General features: G+C 33.7%; 1 protein-coding gene across 2 annotated transcripts in view; it reads right to left on the bottom strand.

The window, feature by feature from the left end:
* Positions 1–21,450, bottom strand: part of ADAM2 (ADAM metallopeptidase domain 2) — a 141,993-nt gene that overhangs the window by 76,612 nt on the left and 43,931 nt on the right. For both annotated transcript variants that reach the window (XM_045459799.1, XM_045459793.1), the window contains exons 9-11: positions 16,829–16,900; positions 16,015–16,181; positions 14,905–14,986 (exon numbers count right to left, since the gene is read on the bottom strand). In XM_045459799.1, coding sequence (XP_045315755.1) covers positions 14,905–14,986; positions 16,015–16,181; positions 16,829–16,900 — 321 coding nt within the window. The remainder of the gene's footprint in view (positions 1–14,904; positions 14,987–16,014; positions 16,182–16,828; positions 16,901–21,450) is intronic.

The raw sequence follows: 21,450 nt of genomic DNA on the forward strand, positions 1-21,450 counted from the left end.
TTTTGTTTTTAATATGTGTAGGATCTGTGGTTATGGTGTCCCTTTTTCTCAACAAATGTTTTGATAACTTACTTGCTCTTTATTGAGGTAGGATACAGTTTTGTTTGGGACTTATAAATTTTATTTATCATCTCAAACAGATGACTTTGTGCTTTGGTGATTTTCCCCATGATATACATATTTTGTATTTTTCACTGGTAGAAATATTATTTTTTTTTACTTCCTTGGTTCTAGGGTCTTTTACTTTAACTTGCAACTACATGTTTTTTGAAATTGGACTTAGATTATCTATATTTAAATTTATTTTAATTTGTATGATTAAAGCTGCAGAGTTCTCAGTTCTGTTTTTTTCTGGCATCCCAGGAATTTAGGTATGCTGTATTTTTAGTATCATTTAGTTCAAAATGAGTTCTGATTTCTTATGTTTTATTTACAAATGTTTAGAGATTTTTAAGTGACTTTTCTATTATTTAGTTCTAATTTAAATCCACAATGGTCATAAAATATTCTCTATAGAGAGCAACATGCAGAATAATGAAACTAGATCACTTTCTTACACCATACACAAAAATAAACTCAAAATGGTTGAGAGACCTAAGTGTGAGACAGGAAACTATCAAAATCCTAGAGGAGAAAACAGGCAATAATCTGTTTGACCTCAGCCGCAGCAATTTCTTGCTCAACAAGACTCCAAAGGCAAGGGAATTAAAAGTAAAATGAACTATTGGGATCTCATTATGATAAAAATCTTCTGCACTGCAAAGGAAACAATCAACAAAACTAAAAGACAACTGACAGAATGGGAAGAGATTTTTGTAAATGACATATCAGATAAAGGGTTAATATCCAAAATCTATAAAGAACTTACCAAACTCAACACCCAAAACACAAATAATTCAGTGAAGAAATGGGCAGAAGACATAAATAGACACTTTTCCAAAGAAGACATCCAGATGGCCAACAGACACATGAAAAGATGCTCAATGTTACTCATCATCAGAGAAATATAAATCAAAACCACACTGAGATACCACCTCACACCAGGCAGAGTGGTTAAAATGAACAACTCAGGAAACTACAGGTGCTGGTGCAGATGTGGAGAAAGAGGAACCCTCTTTCACTGTTGGTGGGAATGCAAACAGATGCAGCCGCTCTGGAAAACAGTGTGGAGGTTCCTCAAAAAATTAAAAATAGAACTACTTTACAACCCAGAAATAGCACTACTAGGAATTTATCCAAAGGATACAGGAGTGCTGACTCATAGGGACACATGTTCCCCAATGTATATAGTGGCGCTTTCAACAATAGCCAAATTATGGGAAGAACCTAAATGTCCATCACCTTATGAATAATAAAGAAGATGTGGTTTATGTATACAATGGAATACTACTTGGCAATGAGAAAGAATGAAATCCTGACATTTGCAGCAACGTGGATGGAACTGGAGGGTATGATGCTAAGTGAAATAAGTCAGGAAGAGAAAGAGATATATTTTTTCCTTCATATGTGGAACTTGAGAAATCCATGGGATAAGGGAAGGGGAAGAAAATAGTTACAAACAGAGAGGGAGGGAGGCAAACCATAAGAGACTCTTAAATGCAGAGAACAAACTGAGGGTTGATGCGGGTTGCGGGGGAGAGGGGAAAATGGGTGATGGTCATTGAGGAGGGCACTTGTTGGGATGAGAACTGAGTGTTGTACGTAAGCAATGAATCACGGGAATCTACCCGAAAACCAAGAGCACACTGCACACACTGTATGTTAGTCATTTGACAACAAATTATATTTAAAAAATAAATAAAGACAATTATCTCAGAAAAAGAAAATATTCTCTGTAAGATTTCAATCATCTTATATTGATACTACTTTATTTATCACTATATTATTTATTTTTGGTAAATAATAAAAAGTAAGGGAACAGAAGAAATCTTTTGTAGGTGGTGGGTATGTTTATTCCCTTGTTTGTGGTGATGGTATATATTTATGCATATGTTAAACTCAACAAAGTGTATACATTAAACATGTATAAATTTTTGTATTAAATATACTTTGATGGAGTTATAAATAAAATAATATTCTGCTACTCTTTGGTATACAACCTTTAAATACATTTCAACAAAATGGAAAATAAGGCACTGCTGAGTTAGATTTTTCTTCATTCTCAAGTACTATTATGGGTGTCTTTTTTTATTTTATTCTGTCACATTTGCTTTATATATATTGAAGCAATGTAATTAGGTGCATACAACATTATAATTGCTCTTTCTCTCAATTCCTGTGATCATCATTTAATATTCCTCTTTATTGCTCATAACACATCCTGTTTTAAAGTCTACTGCTATGGATTGAATTGTGTCTGCTGCAAAATCCTATGTTGAAGTCCTAGCCTCCAGTGTGACCAATATGATTGTATTTGAAGACAGGGTATTCAGGAAATAATTAAGGTTAAATATGGGCATCTGATAAAACTGAGAAAAGAGAGAAGATCTCTCTCTTTCTATTTCTTTCCCTACTCCTCCCCACCAAGTGAGGACCCAAGAGAAGGTGGATGCCTGAAAGCAAGAAAGAGAGCTCTCACCAGAATCTGACTATGCTGGCACTCTCATCTCAGACTTCCAGCCTCTAGAATTATAAGAAAATAAATGTTTAATCTATGTTATTTAGCTATGGCAGCCCAACCTGATTAAGACGTCTACTTTATTTGCTATTAATATACCCAAGATAAATTGTTTTGTTTAGTATTTACATTGTATAAATTTTCATCGTTTAAATTTCATTACTCCATTACCAGAAAGATGGAGTAAACAAATGCCAGTCTATCTCTCCCACTTGAACTCAACTATTCAACCTAGACAGAATAGAGAGACAGTATTTGACAAGCCTGAAAGTATCAGCATTCAAAAGGGAAGAACAAACACCCAAAGTACCAGTTCATTGGTCTCTCCTGGCCTAAAAGCAAAATAGTCTGAATTTGGAAGTGAGCACTGTAGTGCAGACAGAGAACCAGGAGAAATTCTGTAGTTCTGAATTGAAGAGTGGGAAAGGAAACTCTTAAATCTCAGGGAAAAGTGAAAATGTCCTGTTTCTTTTTCCTATTCCTTCTGTTCTTTCATTCCCCATCCATCAGATGATTCTTCAGTGACTGTAGCAGCACCAAAGTGGCCAAAGGGGGGAAATTATAAGACAAAATTCTGAAAGAGGAGCACTTTTCCCTTCCTCTGGTGAAGCTGTGGGTTCAAGAGTTTGAAACCAAATAAGGTAGTTTTATTTTCTCATACTCTGTTCTCCACTGCTTTGGCCTCCACTGCTTGAACTAAAAAGAGCAGCCACAAGTAAGTGAAATGTACCAGGGAGATAACAGAAGGGTGTGAATTTAGCAAATCAGTTCCACAAAGCTATATTATATCTATCTATCATCTATCTATCTATCATTTATCATCATCATCATCTCTATGATGCATGTATCTTTTAATGTTTAAGTATATATATATATATTTTATGTTTATGTAGGAGCCATTGAATTAATTTGGGCTCTCCAGAGAAATAGTACCAATAACAGAGAGAGAGAGAGAGAGAGAGAGAAAGTCAGAGAGAAAGAGATGTATTATAAGAAATTGGCTCACGCAATTATGGAAGCTGGTGAGTCCAAAACCAGCAGCCTGAGGACCCAGGAGAGCCAATGATGCAGTTCCAGCTTGAGGGCCAGCAGGCTGAACACCATGGTGCAGATGAAATCTGAAGGCAGTCTGCTAAAGAATTCCTTCTTGCTTGAGAAGGATGCTCTTTTTGTTCTATTCAGGCCTTCAATTGATTGGATGAGGCCCCCTCACATTATGGGGGACAATGTGTTTTACTCAAATTTTACCAATTTAAATATTAATTTCGTCAAAACTTTCCAACCTTACATATAAAATTAACCATCACTCTAACTGTACAAGTTCAGGTTCAAAGTAATACTCTTCTACACTTCTACCTCACCTATGCTTCTTAGTCCCTGTTCCTCTGCCTAGTTTTTTAAGACAAATCTGAGGAATAATCGTTTATACTTCTATCATACATACTATATATTCAATAAGTTGGTATGTCCTTTATGTTCTATTTTCATAATATATAATGGACAAAATCTACTCACACATCCAAGTATAAAACACCAGTTTATATCATTCACCTGCAACTGTCTCTATCTGGTCTCCTTGCTTTGGATCCTTATTGCTCAACAATTAGTCTCCCATAAGAAAAATACTTCTGGTTGGCTTAAAAACTTCCAGTGCTTTTTCATTGTAAAGAGAATGAAATCCAAAATCATTTACCAAGATCTGTAAGACCCTATATAACTAGAAGCTTTCTGACTTCAATAAAATTACTATTTTTATGGCCATCTTATTCATGACATTCATTTCCATTTGAAAGCCTTTGAATTTAATGATCTTTCTGGTGGGCTCTGTTAGACCTTGCCATAACTGCCTTTGCCTCATCATCCATGCTTCCTCTCAAATATTTTCTCCTCAAAGTTTTTCTCTGATTGATCACCTTAGCTAAAATAGCCCACTCCACATCCCATCAATTTTTACTATATTATTATCCTCATCTGTGTTCTTACTAGTAAATGCCATTAACTGAAATAATATTATGACAGTACCTTCAGTTAAATGATGTAAATAGATTTTCTAAGATTAAATGATCCTTCATTCTTTGGACAAAATCACCTTGGGCGTGGTCTATTATCTTTATAAACTGCTTGGTTCAGTTGGTTAGGATTTTTGATTTATGGTTTTGCTTCTCTTCTATGTTTGTGGATAAATTGTTCTCTAATTTCCTTTTGTGTTCCATCTTCTTTTGGTATTATGGTAATTCTGATTTCCAAGTGTGTAGAGTATTTTCTCTTTTGTCTATTTTCTATAAACATATAAGACTGAAATAATCAGTTCCCTTAAAATTGCATAGAATGCCTAAAAGCATTGTTTATTTTCCTTATGTGATTTTTTAAATAATAAATTAATTCCTTTAATAATTTGGTGTTTTTCTGAATTTCTAATTCTTCTTGTGCAACTTTTAGTAAATTATGGACTTCCATTAAGAATGTAGTATTTGTCTACATTTTAAATTTTGTCATAACTCTATTATCTTCTTAATGTTATCTACATCTGTAGTATTTCCTCTTTATTTTTATAATTTTATTAATGAATTTCTACTCTGTTTTATAAAAAATAGTTTTGCCAGAAATATAATTGTTTTTAGTTTTTTAAGGCCTTATGTTTTTTGAAATATTTCTATCCTACCTATATATAGTCTGTCTTGCATAGATTTCTGCTTTTATGTTCACTATTTCCTGGCTTCCATATGTTTTAATGTTATTTTGTTTCTATCTTTTCACATATTTTAGATTGGATAATTAGTTCACTGATTTTCAGCTTTATTTTCTGCAAGGTTCATTAGGTACTAATTTCCCTTAACTACTCTGACGTTACTCCCCCTTTCCTTTAGTATTAATTACCTTAGTAATGTCTTTAGATATTATCAATTTCCCATCATGTTCTCTTAAACAATGCTTTTGATTGATTGATTAATTGATTTTTAGATGTTTGTTTATTTATTTTGAAGTGGAGGAAGGGACAGGGACAGAGAGAGAGAGGGAAAGAGAGAATTCCAAGAAGCTCCATGATGTCAGCACAGAGCCTGACACAGGACTGGATCCCATCAACCAGGAGACCATGACCTGAGACAAAATCAAGAGTCAGACACTTATCTGACTGAGGCACCCAGGTGCCCCAACAATGCTTTTGATTTAAATTTTCTTATGAAGATGTGATTTTAATTTTATTACTCTTTTTTTTATTGTATGACTGAAATTGCCTTGACAACTTGTCAAAAATCATTTGATTATATATATGCCTGGGTCTATTTTTAGATTTCCTATTTTGTTACATTGATCCATTTATTAACACTTCAATATCTTAATTACTGTAGTTTTCAGAAATTTTTATCTTCTGCTTTTCCTCAATTTCAAAACTTATTTTTTATCTTTTTAAAATACATTTATGTACAAAACTTTTGTATCAGGTTGTCAATTTTTACGAAAAAAAATAAAGCCTGCTGAGATTTTGATTAGGATTTCATTGACATCTCTATAATATTACACAGGAAAATTTAATTTTATATAAGAAAGACAACACTTCAAAAAAGTGAGAAAAATATCTACATGAGTGTGTCAATAACTAGTAAAAAAATTGTGCTACTAAACTGGGACAGAAAAAAAACTTCAAATAAATTTAAATGGGATTAATTTCTCTTTTAAAAATTAAAGATGACATATAAAATAAAATACATTTTGAAAAGCTGTGAAAATTAGAAATAAAACTGAGCCTCCTTATTACATTGTAAAGTGTCTATAATAATCTAGAGAAAACATAATACCTAATAGTGAAATATTGAAAGTTTTTTTCCTAAAATCAAGAATGATACAAGAATGTCTACTATAAGTTCAACTAACATTGTTCTACTATTTCAACTGAATATTATTAAGATCCTCATGAATTCAATAGGAAAATAAATTAAATTAAATACATATGTATTAGAGAGGAAAAAAGAACGAAATTGTTCTTACTCACATATGACAAAAGATTTTATATTTGAATGAATTTTTTTAGATACTAATTATGTCTATTTAAAGTACTTTTATGTATTTTAAGAATACACTTTTTTTATTCAATGTGATTTTTCCCCTATGGAACTTCTTTTTTATTATATGAGTTTCTTTTTTTGGAAACATAGCCATTTTTCTTTGAATTTAATATTTTTATATCTTTGTCAGTGTGCATTTTTTATCTATTCTATTTTGATTTTTTATTTCCTTTCATCTGACAACCCAGTTTTCTCCCCTCCTGCCACATGATCCAGCATAAAGGATCATGGGGAGACTCCAGAAGGAATATCTTGGCATAAGGATTTTGTTGATCTGATAGTGGCTATAAAGTGGTGAAATTTATTTTCATCTTTCCTTCAAAAGTTTTCTTATGACTTTTTAATTATTATCTACATTACTCTTAATATCTAGATATTGGCACTTCTACTTCAATAATCCACATATCTTAACTTTTATTTTACCTTTCTTATAATATTTCTGATGTCTTCTGGGAGAGGTTCTGATTCTGATTTAACCTAACATCTTGTGTAATTTATTATAATTATTATATTTTTGTACTTAATATTTCCAACAAACCCTTTTCTATGATACCTTATACCTTTTTTTGAAGTTTCTATAACTACTAATAGTTCTGCTTCAAGTGGTATGTATTGTGTGTTGTGTTTTCTTCTGAGGAAGTTTACTACTCAGGATCTACACAGTCCATAATTGAGGTCAACAGATAATGTGTCTGGTAATATATAATGTATAGCAACCTTGAGACCAAGAACTAGCTTGTGTCAGTCCTTGTGAATGAGCAAATTTGTGAGTGACAAGTGGATGAGTCCCAGGAAAAAGAGTTGCAAGACATAAAACGTCTTCTTTTAACTATTATTACATGCTTCTATTCATCCAAAAATCACCTGGGTTGTGGTTTCATCTATAAACTTTTAAGAAAGAGCAGCATTGGAGGGATATAGATTTTAGATTTTATTCCACAGCCTAGGAAGATGAGGTATGGAGGGTTATGGGTGTTTAAACATAAGAAGAGAGAAAGGAGCTAAGATTGCAGAGAAATAGGAGGACCCTAGGCTTGCCCCATCCCTCGAACACAGCTAGGTAAATATCAAATCATTCTGAATACCCAAGAAATCAATATGAGGATTGACAGAACAAATTGCACAACTAGAGGGAGAGAAGAGGCCACATCATGGAAGGTATGAAGTGTAGAGATGTGATTTGGAGAAGGAAAGGATCATGGCTGCTATGGAAGAGAGGGGGCCCTGGTCACAGAGGGAGGCAAGACACAGAAAAGAGCACACAGGGGAACACACAAGGAAAATATTTTCCCAAAGATATTAACTAGGAAAACAAGAAGGGCTGATTTTCATGAGTTTTTACAACCAGTAGGGCTCAAAGATTGGAATTTTAGAGGTCCAGGATATGGCTTGTGTGGAGCCCAGTGGGTGCTGCATTGCTACTATGGAGAAGAACAGATAGCTCAGTAGTAGATGAAACAATCTAAGGATCCCCTGGGATGCATTGGGAGAGACAGTTCCTCTTTCTTGGAGTGAATCTGAGAGAGGTGGAATTGCCTCTCCAGGGATGAAAGAGCTGGTGGGCACCATTACCCTTCCCTGCTACTCAACATAGGTACAGAGACACCTACTGAAGGCAGATAATCTGGACACTGATTCTCTGCTGTGCTTTACTCCAAAATCCACCCACTTGTGCTTTGGTGTGACTGCCAGTTTGGAACAAACTTGCATCAGTACCAGCAAAGTGAGATCCTCCACCAGAGGAATAGTGTGAGCCCTGCCATGCCAGGTCCCTAAAGTTGGGAGTTTTAAAACTCAGCCTGCTTGCCTGAAATAGAACACATATGCACTGTACTCCTGGGTGGACAAATGTCCTGAACACAGTCAGGGTGAAGGCAGGGATCTGAGGAATGCCTGGTACACACAAGGGGAGCTTGTTTGCTCTTCTGGGAGGGTTTCCCAGACAGTAGCAGGCATGAATTCACTTCTCCAGATTGAGGGAAGTGGCTGGTGCCACTTCTTTCCACTGTCCCTCAGCATAAACTAATTTCAATAAGCAACACAGTGCCAAAAGTGACTGATTAAACTGCTTATACCAAGCCTCACCCCCTGCATTCTGTAGGTGCTGCTTTTCTAGATCAGGTGTGCCTAAGAACCAGAGTAGCTGACCCCTCCCCTAGGAGATTAGCACAAACTCCTAGCACATACCACATATACTGACCTTAGAGCTTGGCAAAGCTTCAGTTCTAGTGGAAATAGCATTAGGTCTCTTTTAACAAGAGCAGAAAAGAGCACAACTAGTTACAACTCATCACACTCTAGACAAGGTCCAAACACTCTACACTGCAGACAAGAAAAAACTCTGCAGAGGACTGACTTGAGAGAAAGAACAGCCAAAACACAGCAGCAGAGTTGACACAGCATACCAGAGACACACCCTGAAGTGGCAGGTCATGGACAGTAGATGACTTCTTCTTTATAAAGCCATTACTCTCAGGAGCAGAAAATATAACAGGATTTCCTAACACGCAGAAGACAGAGACCTAGATAAAATCCAAGATGGAGGAATTCATCCCAAAAGAAAGAACGAGAAAAGGTCATGGCCAGGGATATAATTGAAACAAAGAAGTAATGTGTCTGATAAAGAATTTGAAACAACAATCATAAGGATACTAGCTGGGTTTGAGAAAAGACACCAGAGAGTCCCTTACTGCATAGGTAAAAGACCTAAAAAACTAGTCACACCTAAATAAAAAATGCTATAACTGAAATGTGAAAATGACTTGTAATTACTACAAGGATGGAAGAAGCAAAGGGATGAATAAGTGATATAGAAGATAAAATTTGGAGGGGGGAGAATGAAGCTGAAAAGAAGAAGGAAAGAAAAATATTGAATCACAAATATTGCCATAGGTTCCTCAGTGATTCCATAAAGCATAATAACATTTGCATCATAGGAGCCCAGAAGAAGAGAGGGAAGTGAGGCAGAAGGTTTATTTGAGCAAAGTATAGCTGAAAACTTCCCTAATCCGGGAAAGGAAACAGACATCTAAATCCAGGAGGCACAGAGAACTCCCATCAAAATCAACAAAAGCAGGCCAACACCAAGACATATTGTAGTTAAATTTGCAAAATATAGAGATAAAGAAAAAAAATCCTAACAGCAGCAAGACAGAAGTCCTTAACTTACAAGGAAACACAAATAAGGTTAGCAGCAGATCACTCCACAAAAATGTGGCAGACAAGAAAGGAATGGCATGATATATTTAATCTGCTGAATGGGAAAAATCTGCACCCAAGAGTATTCTATCCATCAAGGCTATAATTCAGAACAAAAAGAGAGATAAAGAGTTTCCCACACAAAGACTAAACAGGTGTATGGCCACTAAACTTACCCTGCAAAAAATATTAAATAAGACTCTTTGAATGGGAAAGAAAGACCAAGAGCAACAAACACCAGAAAGAAGCAGAGAAAATCTCCAGAAACAATTACTTTACTGATAATACAATGGCATTAAATTGATATCTATCAATAATCACTCTGAATATAAATTGATTAAATCATCTAATCAAAAGACATAAAGTGTCAGAGTGGATAAAAAAACAAGACACATCTATATGCTGCCTACAAGAGACTCATTTTAAACCTAAAGATATTTGCAGATTGAAATTGAGGGAATGGAGAATGGTTTATCATGCTAATGGAATCAAAAGATATCCAGAGTAGCAATATTCAGTAGTTATATCAGACAAAATAAATTTTAAACTGAACCTGTATTGAAAGATGAATAAGGGCATTCTATAATAACAAAGGGGTCTATCCAACAAGATCAATAAATTGTCAATATATATGACCCCAACTTGGAAACTCTAATATATTTAAAACAACTAATAACAAACATAAAGGAACTCATTGATAATAATACAATAGTAGTAGAGTACTCTAACACCCCACTTACATCAATGGACAGATCAAGTGGAAAATCAACACGGAAACAATGGCTTTGAATTACACAATGGACCAGATGTACTTAACAAATATAATCAGAACATTTCACCCTAAACTAGCAGAATACACATTCTTGTCAAATGCACATGGAACATTCTCCAGAATAGATCACATACTAGGTCACAAATCAGACCTCAACAAATACAAAAAGATTGACATTGTAGCATGTATATTTTCAGACCACAATTTCATAAAACTTGAAATCAACCACAATAAAAAATTTGGAAAGACCACAAATACATGGAGGTTAAAGAACATCCTACTAAATAATGAATGGGACAACCAGGAAATCAAAGAAGAAATCTAAAAATACATGGAAATAAAAATTAAAAAACTGTGGTCCAAAACTTTTGGAATGCAGTAAAAGCAGTCCTAAGAGGGAAGTATAGAGCAATAAAGGTCTACCTCAAGAAACAAGAAGCATCTCAAATACACAACCTAACCTTACACCTAAAAGGGCTAGGTAAAGAACAACAAATAAACCCTAATACTAGCAGAAGAGAAATAATAAAGATTAGAATGAAAATAAATTATATATAAACAAATAAACAACAACAACAACAACAACAACAAAAACCAGGAGAACAAATCAATGAAACCAGGAGTTGGTTCCATGAAAGAATTAATAAAATTGATAACCCCCTAGACAGACTTATAAAAAAAAGAAAGATAAAGGACTCAAATAAATAAAATCATGAATGAGAGAGATCCTAAACAACACTACAGAAATACAAGCAATTATAAGAGAACATTATGAAAAATTATATGTCAAAAAATTGGGCAATCTGGAAGAAATTGATAAATTCCTAAAAACATATAAACTACCAAAATAGAAACAGGAAGAAGTAGAAAATTCGAACAGATCCACAACCAGCAAAGAATTTGAATCAGTAATAAAAAATTTCCCAACAAACAAATGTCCAGGGCCAAATGGCTTCCCAGGGCAATTCTACCAAACATTTAAAGATGAGTTAATATTAAACTCAAAGTACCCATTCTTCTCAAACTGTTCCAAAAAATACAAACAGAAGGAATATTTACAAACTCATTCTACAAGGCCAGTAGTATGTTGATCCCAAAACCAAAGACCTCACTAAAAGAGAATTACAGGCCTGTACCCCTGACGAATGGATGCAAAAAGTCTCAACAAAATACTAGCATATTGAATAGAACAGTACATTAAAAGAATCATTCAAGTGGTATTTATTCCTGGGCTGCAAGTGTTGTTCATATTCAGAAATCAATCAACATGATACATCACATTAATAAAAGAAAGGATAGGAACCATATGATCCTCTCAATAGATACAGAAAAAGGTAAAAGATTTATACTCTGAAAACTATAGAACACTTATGAAAGAAGTTGAAAGGACACAAAGAAATGGAAAAACATACCATGCTTATGGATTGAGAGAACAACTATTGTTAAAATGTCTATACTACCCAAAGCAATCTACACATTTAATTCAATTCCCATCAAAATATCACCAGCATTTCTCACAGAGCTAGAACAAACAATCTTAAAATTTGTATGGAACCACAAAAGACCCTGAATACCAAAAGCCATCTTGAAAAAGAAAAGCAAACCTGGAGACATCACTATTCTGGACTTCCAGCTATATTACGAAGCTGTAATTATCAAGGCAGTATGGTATTGGCACAAAACACAAAACAAGAAAAACAACAAAAACCAACAACAACAACAAAAACAGACATACAGATCAATGGAACAAAATAGGAAACTCAGAAATGGACCCACAACTGTACGGTCAACTCATCGTCAAGGAAGCAAGAAAAATTATTCAATGGAAATAAGTCAGTCTCTTCAACAAATGGTGCTGGGAAAACCGAACAACAACATGCAAAATAACAAAACTAAACCACTTTCTTACATACACAAAAATAAATTCAAAATGGATGAAAGATCTAAATGTGAGACAGGAAACCATCAAAATCCTAGAGTAGAATATCGGCAGCAACCTCTTTGACCTCGGCCATAGACTTCCTACTATGTAGGTCTCTGGAGGCAAGGGAAACAAAGGCAAAAATGAACTATTGGGACTTGATCAAGATAAAAAGCTTCATCACAGTGAAGGAAACAATCAACAAAACTAAAACACAAACTTTGAAATGGGAGAAGATATTTTCAAACAACATTATCTGATAAAGGGTTAGTACCCAAAACCTATAAACAACTTATCAAATCAACAAAACACTAAACAATCCAGTTAAGAAATGGGTAGAACACATGAATAGACATTCTTCCAAAGAATACATCCAGATGGCTAACAGACACCTGAAAAGATACCAACATACCGATCATCAGGGAAATACAAATCAAAACCATGATAAGACACCACCTCACATCTGTCAGGAAAAAAAAGAAACACTCTCACACCATTGGTGGGAATGCAAACTGGTGCAGCTACTCTGGAAAACAGTATGGAGTTTCTTCAAAAAGTTAAAAATGCAACTACCCTATGATTCCACATAAAACCACAGGTGTTTAGCCAAAGGGTACAAAAATACTGATTTGAAGAGGCAAATGCAACCTGATGTTTATAGCAGCATTATCAATAATCGCCAATTATGGAAACTGCCCAAATTGTCCATTGACTGATAACTGGATAAAGAAGATGTGGTATATATACAATGGAATATTACTCAAGCATAAAAAAAGAATAAAATCTTGCCACTTGCAACAATTTGGATACAGTTAGAGTATATTAGGCCAAGCGAAATAATTCAGTCAGAGAAAGACAAATACCATACGATTTCATTCATATGTAGAATTTAAGAAATGAAACAAATGAACATGGGGGAAAGGCCAACCAAGAAACATACTTAACTATAGAGAACAAATGGAGGGTTGCTGGAGGGGAGGACAGTGGAGGGGGTGGGCTAAATGGGGGACATGGGTGATGGGTATTAAGGAGGGCACTGTTTGTAATGAACAACAGGTATTATATGTAAGTAATGAATCACTAAATTCTACTCCTCAAACTAATATTACACTATATGTTAACTAACTGGAATTTAAATTAAGACTTGAAAAATATAAAAATAAAAAATAAACATTGGAGGACAGAACCTCAATTGTTTTAATTGTTTTTCTTCAACATATCACTCCTACAAATATTGGCTGCTAATGATTTTTCCAGAAAAGGGTCAGGCAATGATTATCCCAACAAAGTGTGGAGGATAAGAAAGGGATCTTCTTTGATTGCTTCTCCCATGATCCACATACTTTCTAGTAAATGATGGCATTTCCCTCCACTTGGTAGCTAACCTGCTTTAAAAGAGACTGAGTTATGTTCTATTTTTTGCTAATCATTTAAGGTCCTGCTCCATGAGAGGATCTTATGATTTTCAGTTTTGAAAGTGACTAGGTAAATCAGTCTAATTCAAGCTCATGAGACTAGGTAATGATGTGTCATAAATATAAGCTACCTTTTCCAAACTGTGATTTATGAATTGTAAAGATGAAATTTGTGTCACCATTTGATTGGTTCAATTCTTTATGTCTTCACTTGTGTTTTGAAAATCAATTTAAAGAGTGTTTTTTTAAAGTTTTATTTAGATTCTAGTTAGTTAACAGATAGTGTAAAATTAGTTTCAGGTGTACAATTTAGTGGTTCAACACTTACACACAACACCTGGTGCTCATCACAATAGGTGCACTCCTTAATCCTCAGAAGGCCAGTTCTGTATGTCAGAATAACCATAGCATTAGGACATAGAGGCAAAAACATGCCAATTTTAAATACACCAAGATTTGCTACTTAAATAATGCCAATTAGGACATTCAATTCTGTTATTCTTCACCTATGCCCCATGAAGCATTTTAAGGCAATTGATAAATGGTTTCAAATGTTTAATTTTAATCTTGTTCATAATTTTGTTATACTTGGAAATAGTCAAAATCTAACCTTGAAATTAAAATCAATCAATGATTAGATATTGAGTACATGAAAAATTCATGAGCCTTTTATAACACTGCTTTAGCTTCCTAAAAACTGACAAGAAGAAAATTATAAAAATTTTATATTATTAAGTTCAATAAGAACTTCTTATAGTTCAAGCATTTGTAATAAGCAGCAAGGACAAAGATCCCTAATATCATTTGCAAATGTTAATATACATAGAAATAATAAAATAAAGAATATTTAATTATATATTAATCTAAATAGCATTCTATTTATACATCTGAGCCAAACAAATTAAACCATACCATACCAGTGCAACACCGCCTCCATACTGGTTATCACACATCTTCCCTTGAAAGGTTGCACCAACATAATTTGGTTTTTCTCTGTAACTTAAGTTTTAAAAAAAGATCATAATCATATAATTTTGTAAAATTTAGCACAACTACTATTGAGTTTGCCTAATAAATTTTTTGTCTTGCATATTTATATTATAAATTTGTAAATATTTCCACCTAACATAGGGTAACAAAGCTTGGAAGTGACTAAATGTATCTGCTTCTTTTTTAAAAAATGAAATACATTTTAAAAGCAGATAATAGAATGTTATTTTCATATTGAATTTTTAGAAAATAAGATTCTTCTTTATGTAGTATTTCTTAAAAAATAAATAATTCCTAGTGTATCAAAATAATAAAAATAAATAAAATCCCTTACAATTAGAAAGCGTAAGCAATACAATTGATAAGTTAAATGGACAGAGACACCTTATGGACTGAAGTTTCTCATTAATCAGAATTAGGCAGCCAGAGTTCAGCAAATGGCATATTTGTGGGACAGAAAATAATTTAAATTATTATAATTTTTAAAATATGTATATATTATTTTGATATAGTATAGTAATATATATATCCTAAATATTGATAAGAGAAGAACAAAGTACTTATTAAATAGGAGGGTCTTATATTTTTGTAAATTGCAGAACAATGTAAATATGGTATATTAGAGATTAAAATATACAGTAGTGCCTCCATAATCTTGGGATTTTTTTGTTATCCTATGCAAATAAAGCCTAAAAATAAGACCTAATAACTACATTCATCATTTATGTTTCTTCAGATAGATATTGTTACTATTTCAAGGATAGTTAGGGAATTTAATGATATGTTATACACTCTAAGAAAGCAATGATAACAATATTGAAGGAGTGAGTTTTAACTACAAAAAATAAATAGAATGATTGACATCAATAAATAACATCTGCTATAAAACCTGTGTTTTGAAAAATAATATTCACATGATATTGTATGTTAGGAAAAAATGACACATTTCCCCTAAAGACCTGTTAACTGACAGAAATTAGGTCAAATATAGGTATGTTTTCTTTGTATAAGATTTAGTAAAGCTAAGATATGCTTACACAAGTAAAAATGCCACATCATGTGGACGCAAAACAAGATAAGATCTTTTCCACTTTAAAAATCTGTGTAATAATTCATTAGCATCTCCAGTTACTGGGATTTTATTTTCATCTATCCAAAGTTCCAATGAAGAGAGAATTATTGTAATATTAAATGATGTAAAAATCTAAAAAAGAAGACATAAAGAAAATATGCTCAAATACTATGGTTTAAATAGATTTGGGGATTTATCTATAACAATAAACACTACACTGATGACAAATATTAAATGACAGAACTGCTAAGCATGGATTGGATCTTATAGAGTATAAAACAAGTAATAATTAACATTTTGAAATGCTTGTACTTAATCAAGCCCCATGTGAAGTGCTTTATCAATTTAATAATTACCAAAACCTGGGGCACCTGGGTGGCTCAGTTGGTTAAGGGTCTGACTTCGGCTCAGGTCATGATCTTGTGGTTCATGAGTTCGAGCCCTGCGTTGGGCTCTGCTGATAACGTGAAGCCTGGAGCTTGCTTAGGATTCTGTGTCTCCCTGTCTCTGTCCCTCCACCTCTCATGTTCTCTCTCTCTCTCTCTCTCGCTCAAAAGTAAATAAACATTTAAAAAATAATTACCATAACTTACTTAGGTATATATATATAAATTTTTATTCTTATTCTTATTCCTACTCAGAAAACTGAAACTTAAAATATTATATTATTTGTCCTATTTCATATATCATGTGTTTTCAGACAATGCCATAAAATAAAATGTATAGGAATTGTTTAAGCAACAGAAGCAAATAGAAAAGAATTAAAAGCAAAAACTTACAGCATTGGTCAGTCCAATCAACTGGACGATTTTTTGAGTGACAACAATAGTATCAGAACCCATATGATTGTACTGAAAAATATAAGAAATTGTTTAAATTATGAATTTATTAGTTTTTAAGCATTATTAAACTTACAAACTTTTATTAATATTCCTAATGAACACAGATGCAAAAAAATCCTCAAAAAATATGGGCAGACTGAATTCAACAGCATATTAAAATGAAATACACTATTATCAGTAGGGATTTATTCCATGGATGCTAGAATGGTTCAACATCTGCAAATCAGTCAATATGATACACTACATAAACAAAATGAAGGACACAAATCATATGTTCAGATGATGAAGAATCATCAATAGATGCAGAAGAAGGCATTTTGACAAATTTCAACATCCTTTCATAATGAAAACTCTCACCAAAGTGGGAATGGAGAGAGTGTACATCAACGTAATAAAAGCTATATATGACAAGCCTATAACTGACATTATACTCACCTGGGAAAATCTGAAAACATTTAGTCAAAGATCAGGAACAAGACCAGGATGCCCACTCTCATCAATTTTATTTAACCATAATATCAAAAATCCTACTCAGAGCAACTAGGTAAGAAAAAAAATGTCATCCAAATTGGAAAGGAAGAAGTGAATTATCACTATTTGTAGATCACGTGATGTGATACATAGATAACCCTAAAGACTGCATGCACACAAAAAAGTTAGAACTAATTTTTAAAATTCAGTGAAGTTGCAGGATAAAAAAGTCACTATGGAAAAATTTGTTGTTTTTCTATACACTAATAACAAACAATCAGAAAGAAAAATTATGAAAACAATTCCATCTGTATTTGTATCAGAAGGAATCAAATGCCTGGAAATAAGTTTAAACAAGGAAGTAAAAGATCTGTACATTGAAAACTGTAAGACAATGATAAAAGAAAGACACACAAAAATAGAAATATATATCGTGTTCATGAATTAGAAGAATTAGCCTTGTAAAGATGTTCATACTACCCAAAGCAATATACAGCTTCAATGTAATGCCTATAAAATTTCCAATGGCATTTTTCACAGAAATAGAACAGAGTCTTGAAATTTGTGTGGACCCACAAAAGACCCTAAATAGCCGAAACAAATTTGAAAAGAATAAAGCTGGAGGCATCATGCTCCCTGACCTCAAAATATAATACAAAGCTATAGTAATCAAAGCAGTATGATATTGTCATTAAAACAGACAGCTGGGGTGCCTGGGTGGATCAGTCACAGACACCTGGGGTGCCTAGGTGGATTAGTCGATTGAGCATCCGACTTCAGCTCAAGTCATGATCTCCCGGCTCCTGAGTTCAAGCCCCACGTCAGGCTGTGTGCTGACAGCTCAGAGCCTGGAGCCTACTTCAGATTCTGTCTCCATCTCTCTCTCTGCCCCTCCCTGCTCTCATGCACTGTCTTTCTCTCTCATAAATAAACATAAAATTTTTTTAAAATAAAATAAAACAGACACATAAATCAATGGAATAGAACAGAGAGCTCAGAAATAAATCCATGCCTTATAGTCAGTTAATTTATCATAAAGGAGTCAATAATACACAATGTATGAAAACAGTCTCTTCAATAAATAATGTTAAGAAAACCACATAGCACATCCAGGCATGAAACTGGACCACTATCTTATGTCATACAAAAAATATAACTCATAATGAATTAAAGACTTTAATGTAAGACCTGAAACCATAAAACTCCTAAAAGACAACATACCAGTAAGTTTTTTCATATCAAGTGGTAATGACTTTTTGAATTTGACATCTAAAGTAAAGGCAAACAAGGGCACCTGGGTGGCTCAGTCAGTTAAGCGTCCGACTTTGGTTCAGGTCATGATCTCTTAGTTCATGAGTTCGAGCCCTGTGTCAGGCTCTGTGCTGACAGCTCTGAGCCTGGAGCCTACTTCAGATCCTGTGTCTGCCTCTCTCTCTGCTCCTCCCCCACTCACGCTTTGTCTCTGTCTCTCAAAAAATAAACATTAAAAAAAATTAAAGTAAAGGCAACAAAAGCAAAATTAAGCAAGGGGGACTACATCATTCTAAAGAGGCCATGCACAGCAAAAGAAAGCATGAACAAAATGAAAAGGCAACCTACCAAATGGGAAAAGACATAATGGGTTAATATACAAAATATAAAAACAACTCATATGAGTCAATAAAAAAGCAAATAATCCAATTAAAAAATGGGCCAGAAGATATGAATAGACACTTTCCCTAAGAAAATATACAGATGACCAAGAAGCACGTGAAAAGGTACTCAGCATCAATAACCATCAGGAAAATCTAAATCAAAACCACAATGAGGTATCACTCACACCAATTAGAATAGTTGTTTTAAGTAAGACAAGTAATAGCAAGTGTTGACAAGGATGTGTAGAAAAGGGAGCCCTTGTGGGCTGTTGGTTGGAATGTAAACAGCTACTGTGGAAAACAGGAAGGAGTTTCCCAAAAAAATTAAAGATGGAGCTGCCATATGATCTAACTGTGCCACTTTTGGACTTTTGTCCAAGTAAAATAAAAACACTAACTCAAAAAATAGAAATGCACCCCCAGGTTCCTTGTGGCATTATTTATAATAGCCAAGACATTAAAGCAATCTAAGTGTTCATAAACAGATGGGGAAGGAATATATGGTACGTGTGTGCAATGGAATATTATTCAGGCATAAAAAAAGAAGAAAATCTTGCCGTCTGTGAAAACATGGATGCACTTTGAAGGCATTTGACTAAGTGAAATAAATCAGACAGTGGAAGGTAAATACTGAATTATCTCACTTATAAGTGGAATCTAAAAACAAAACAAAACAAAAACCAATCTCACAGATATAGAAAAAAGATTGATGGTCTCCAGAGGTGGGGTATAAAGAGTGGGAGAATGGGCGAAGTTGATCACTTGGCACAAACTTCCAGTTATACCATAAGTAAGTCCTGAGGATTAATGTACAACATCATGACTATAGTTAATTAAACTGTATTGCATATTTGAAAGTTGCTAAAAGAGTAGATCATAAAAATTCTCATTATAAAAAAGTGTAACTATGTGTGTAATATGTATTTCAATACATATTTTGCAAATACTGAGTCATTATGCCATACACCTGCAACTAATATAATGTTATATGGCAATTATATCTCAATTTGAAATAAGACACTACAAATAAGATATGTTTTACTATCAAATAATAATTATTGAGAGAAAATCTTAGTTTTAAACTATAAGATTTAAGTGGTGCCTGGGTGGCTCAGTGGGTTAAGCAACCAGCTTCTGCTCAGGTCATGATCTTGTGGTTCCTGAGTTTGAGCCCCACATTGGGCTCTGTGCTGACAGCTCAGAGCCTGGAGCCTGCTTCAGATTCTGTGTCTCTGTCTCATTCTGCCCCTTCCCTGCTCTCTCTCTCTCTCTTCCCGAAAGATAAACATTAAATTATTTTAAATATAATACCTAAATGTGAAGAACAAAGATTATAGATTGAATACATGCATTCAGAACCATGCCTTCCTGAAACCTCATTTAAAAAATTAAAAGTGTTAAATTATTAAAAGCAATTAACAGAAAATTAAATTTTCAAAAGCACAAATGAAAGAAACAAAACACAAAATTTGAAAACTGAAGAACAAGTAAGTGATAAATGATTAAGCAGATTTAAGAAATTTAAGTGAAACACCAGCAATCTAATTCACCTTGAAGACTCTAAAATACTGAGATTGGCTACATAAGTTTTTCTTCAAGAGAAATTGGCACTAAGAGCAGGAAGATTGACTTTAAAGTTTGTTTAAGAAGTAGTTAAGGCTAGGGGCACCTGGGTGGCTCAGTCAGTTAAGCGACCAACTTCAGCTCAGGTCATGATCTTGTGGTCCATGAGTTCAAGCCTCATGCCAGACCCTGTGCTGACAGCTCAGAATCTGGACCCTGCTTCGGATTCTGCCTCCCTCTCTCTCTGCCCGCTTCCCTGCTTGTGCTGTTTCTCTCAAAAATAAATAAATATTTCTTAAAAAAAAAGAGGTAGTTAAGGCTAGAAGAACCTCCAGGATGGCTTATGAGAAAAGATAATCCAAGAATGTTATATATTGAATGATTCCATTTATATTCCATTTTGGAAATTAAAAATATGGACACGGAGAACAGAGTAGTTGTTTTCAGAGATGAAAGAGAAGTGGGTGTGGCTCTGAAAAGGCCACACAACAGATCCTCATATTCATATTATTCTGTTTCTTGACTATGTATGTCAATATCATAGATGTAATATTGTACTATAATATTTTAAGATGCTACAAATTGGAAAAAATAAAGGATACATGGGATCTCTATATATTCTTTTTATTTTAATATATATTTTACTCAGTAAAAAATAAAACCAACACTATTGGTGATAAATAGTCATAAACAACACAAATCAACAAACACACAAATAAATTAAGGTGAACAATCAATAATTCAAGCACTTTATGCCAACATTTGAGATAACAAAGCTATGGTAAATGTTTCGATTCCAAATTTAGAAGCTCACTCATGTGCAATTAATAAAGAAGACTAAGAGTATAATTTTTGGATAGCAGCTAGGGCAGAGACAACATCAAAGAAATT

This window comes from Leopardus geoffroyi, chromosome B1, assembly GCF_018350155.1.
Source record: "Leopardus geoffroyi isolate Oge1 chromosome B1, O.geoffroyi_Oge1_pat1.0, whole genome shotgun sequence".
Classification (NCBI taxonomy): Eukaryota; Metazoa; Chordata; class Mammalia; order Carnivora; family Felidae; genus Leopardus; species Leopardus geoffroyi.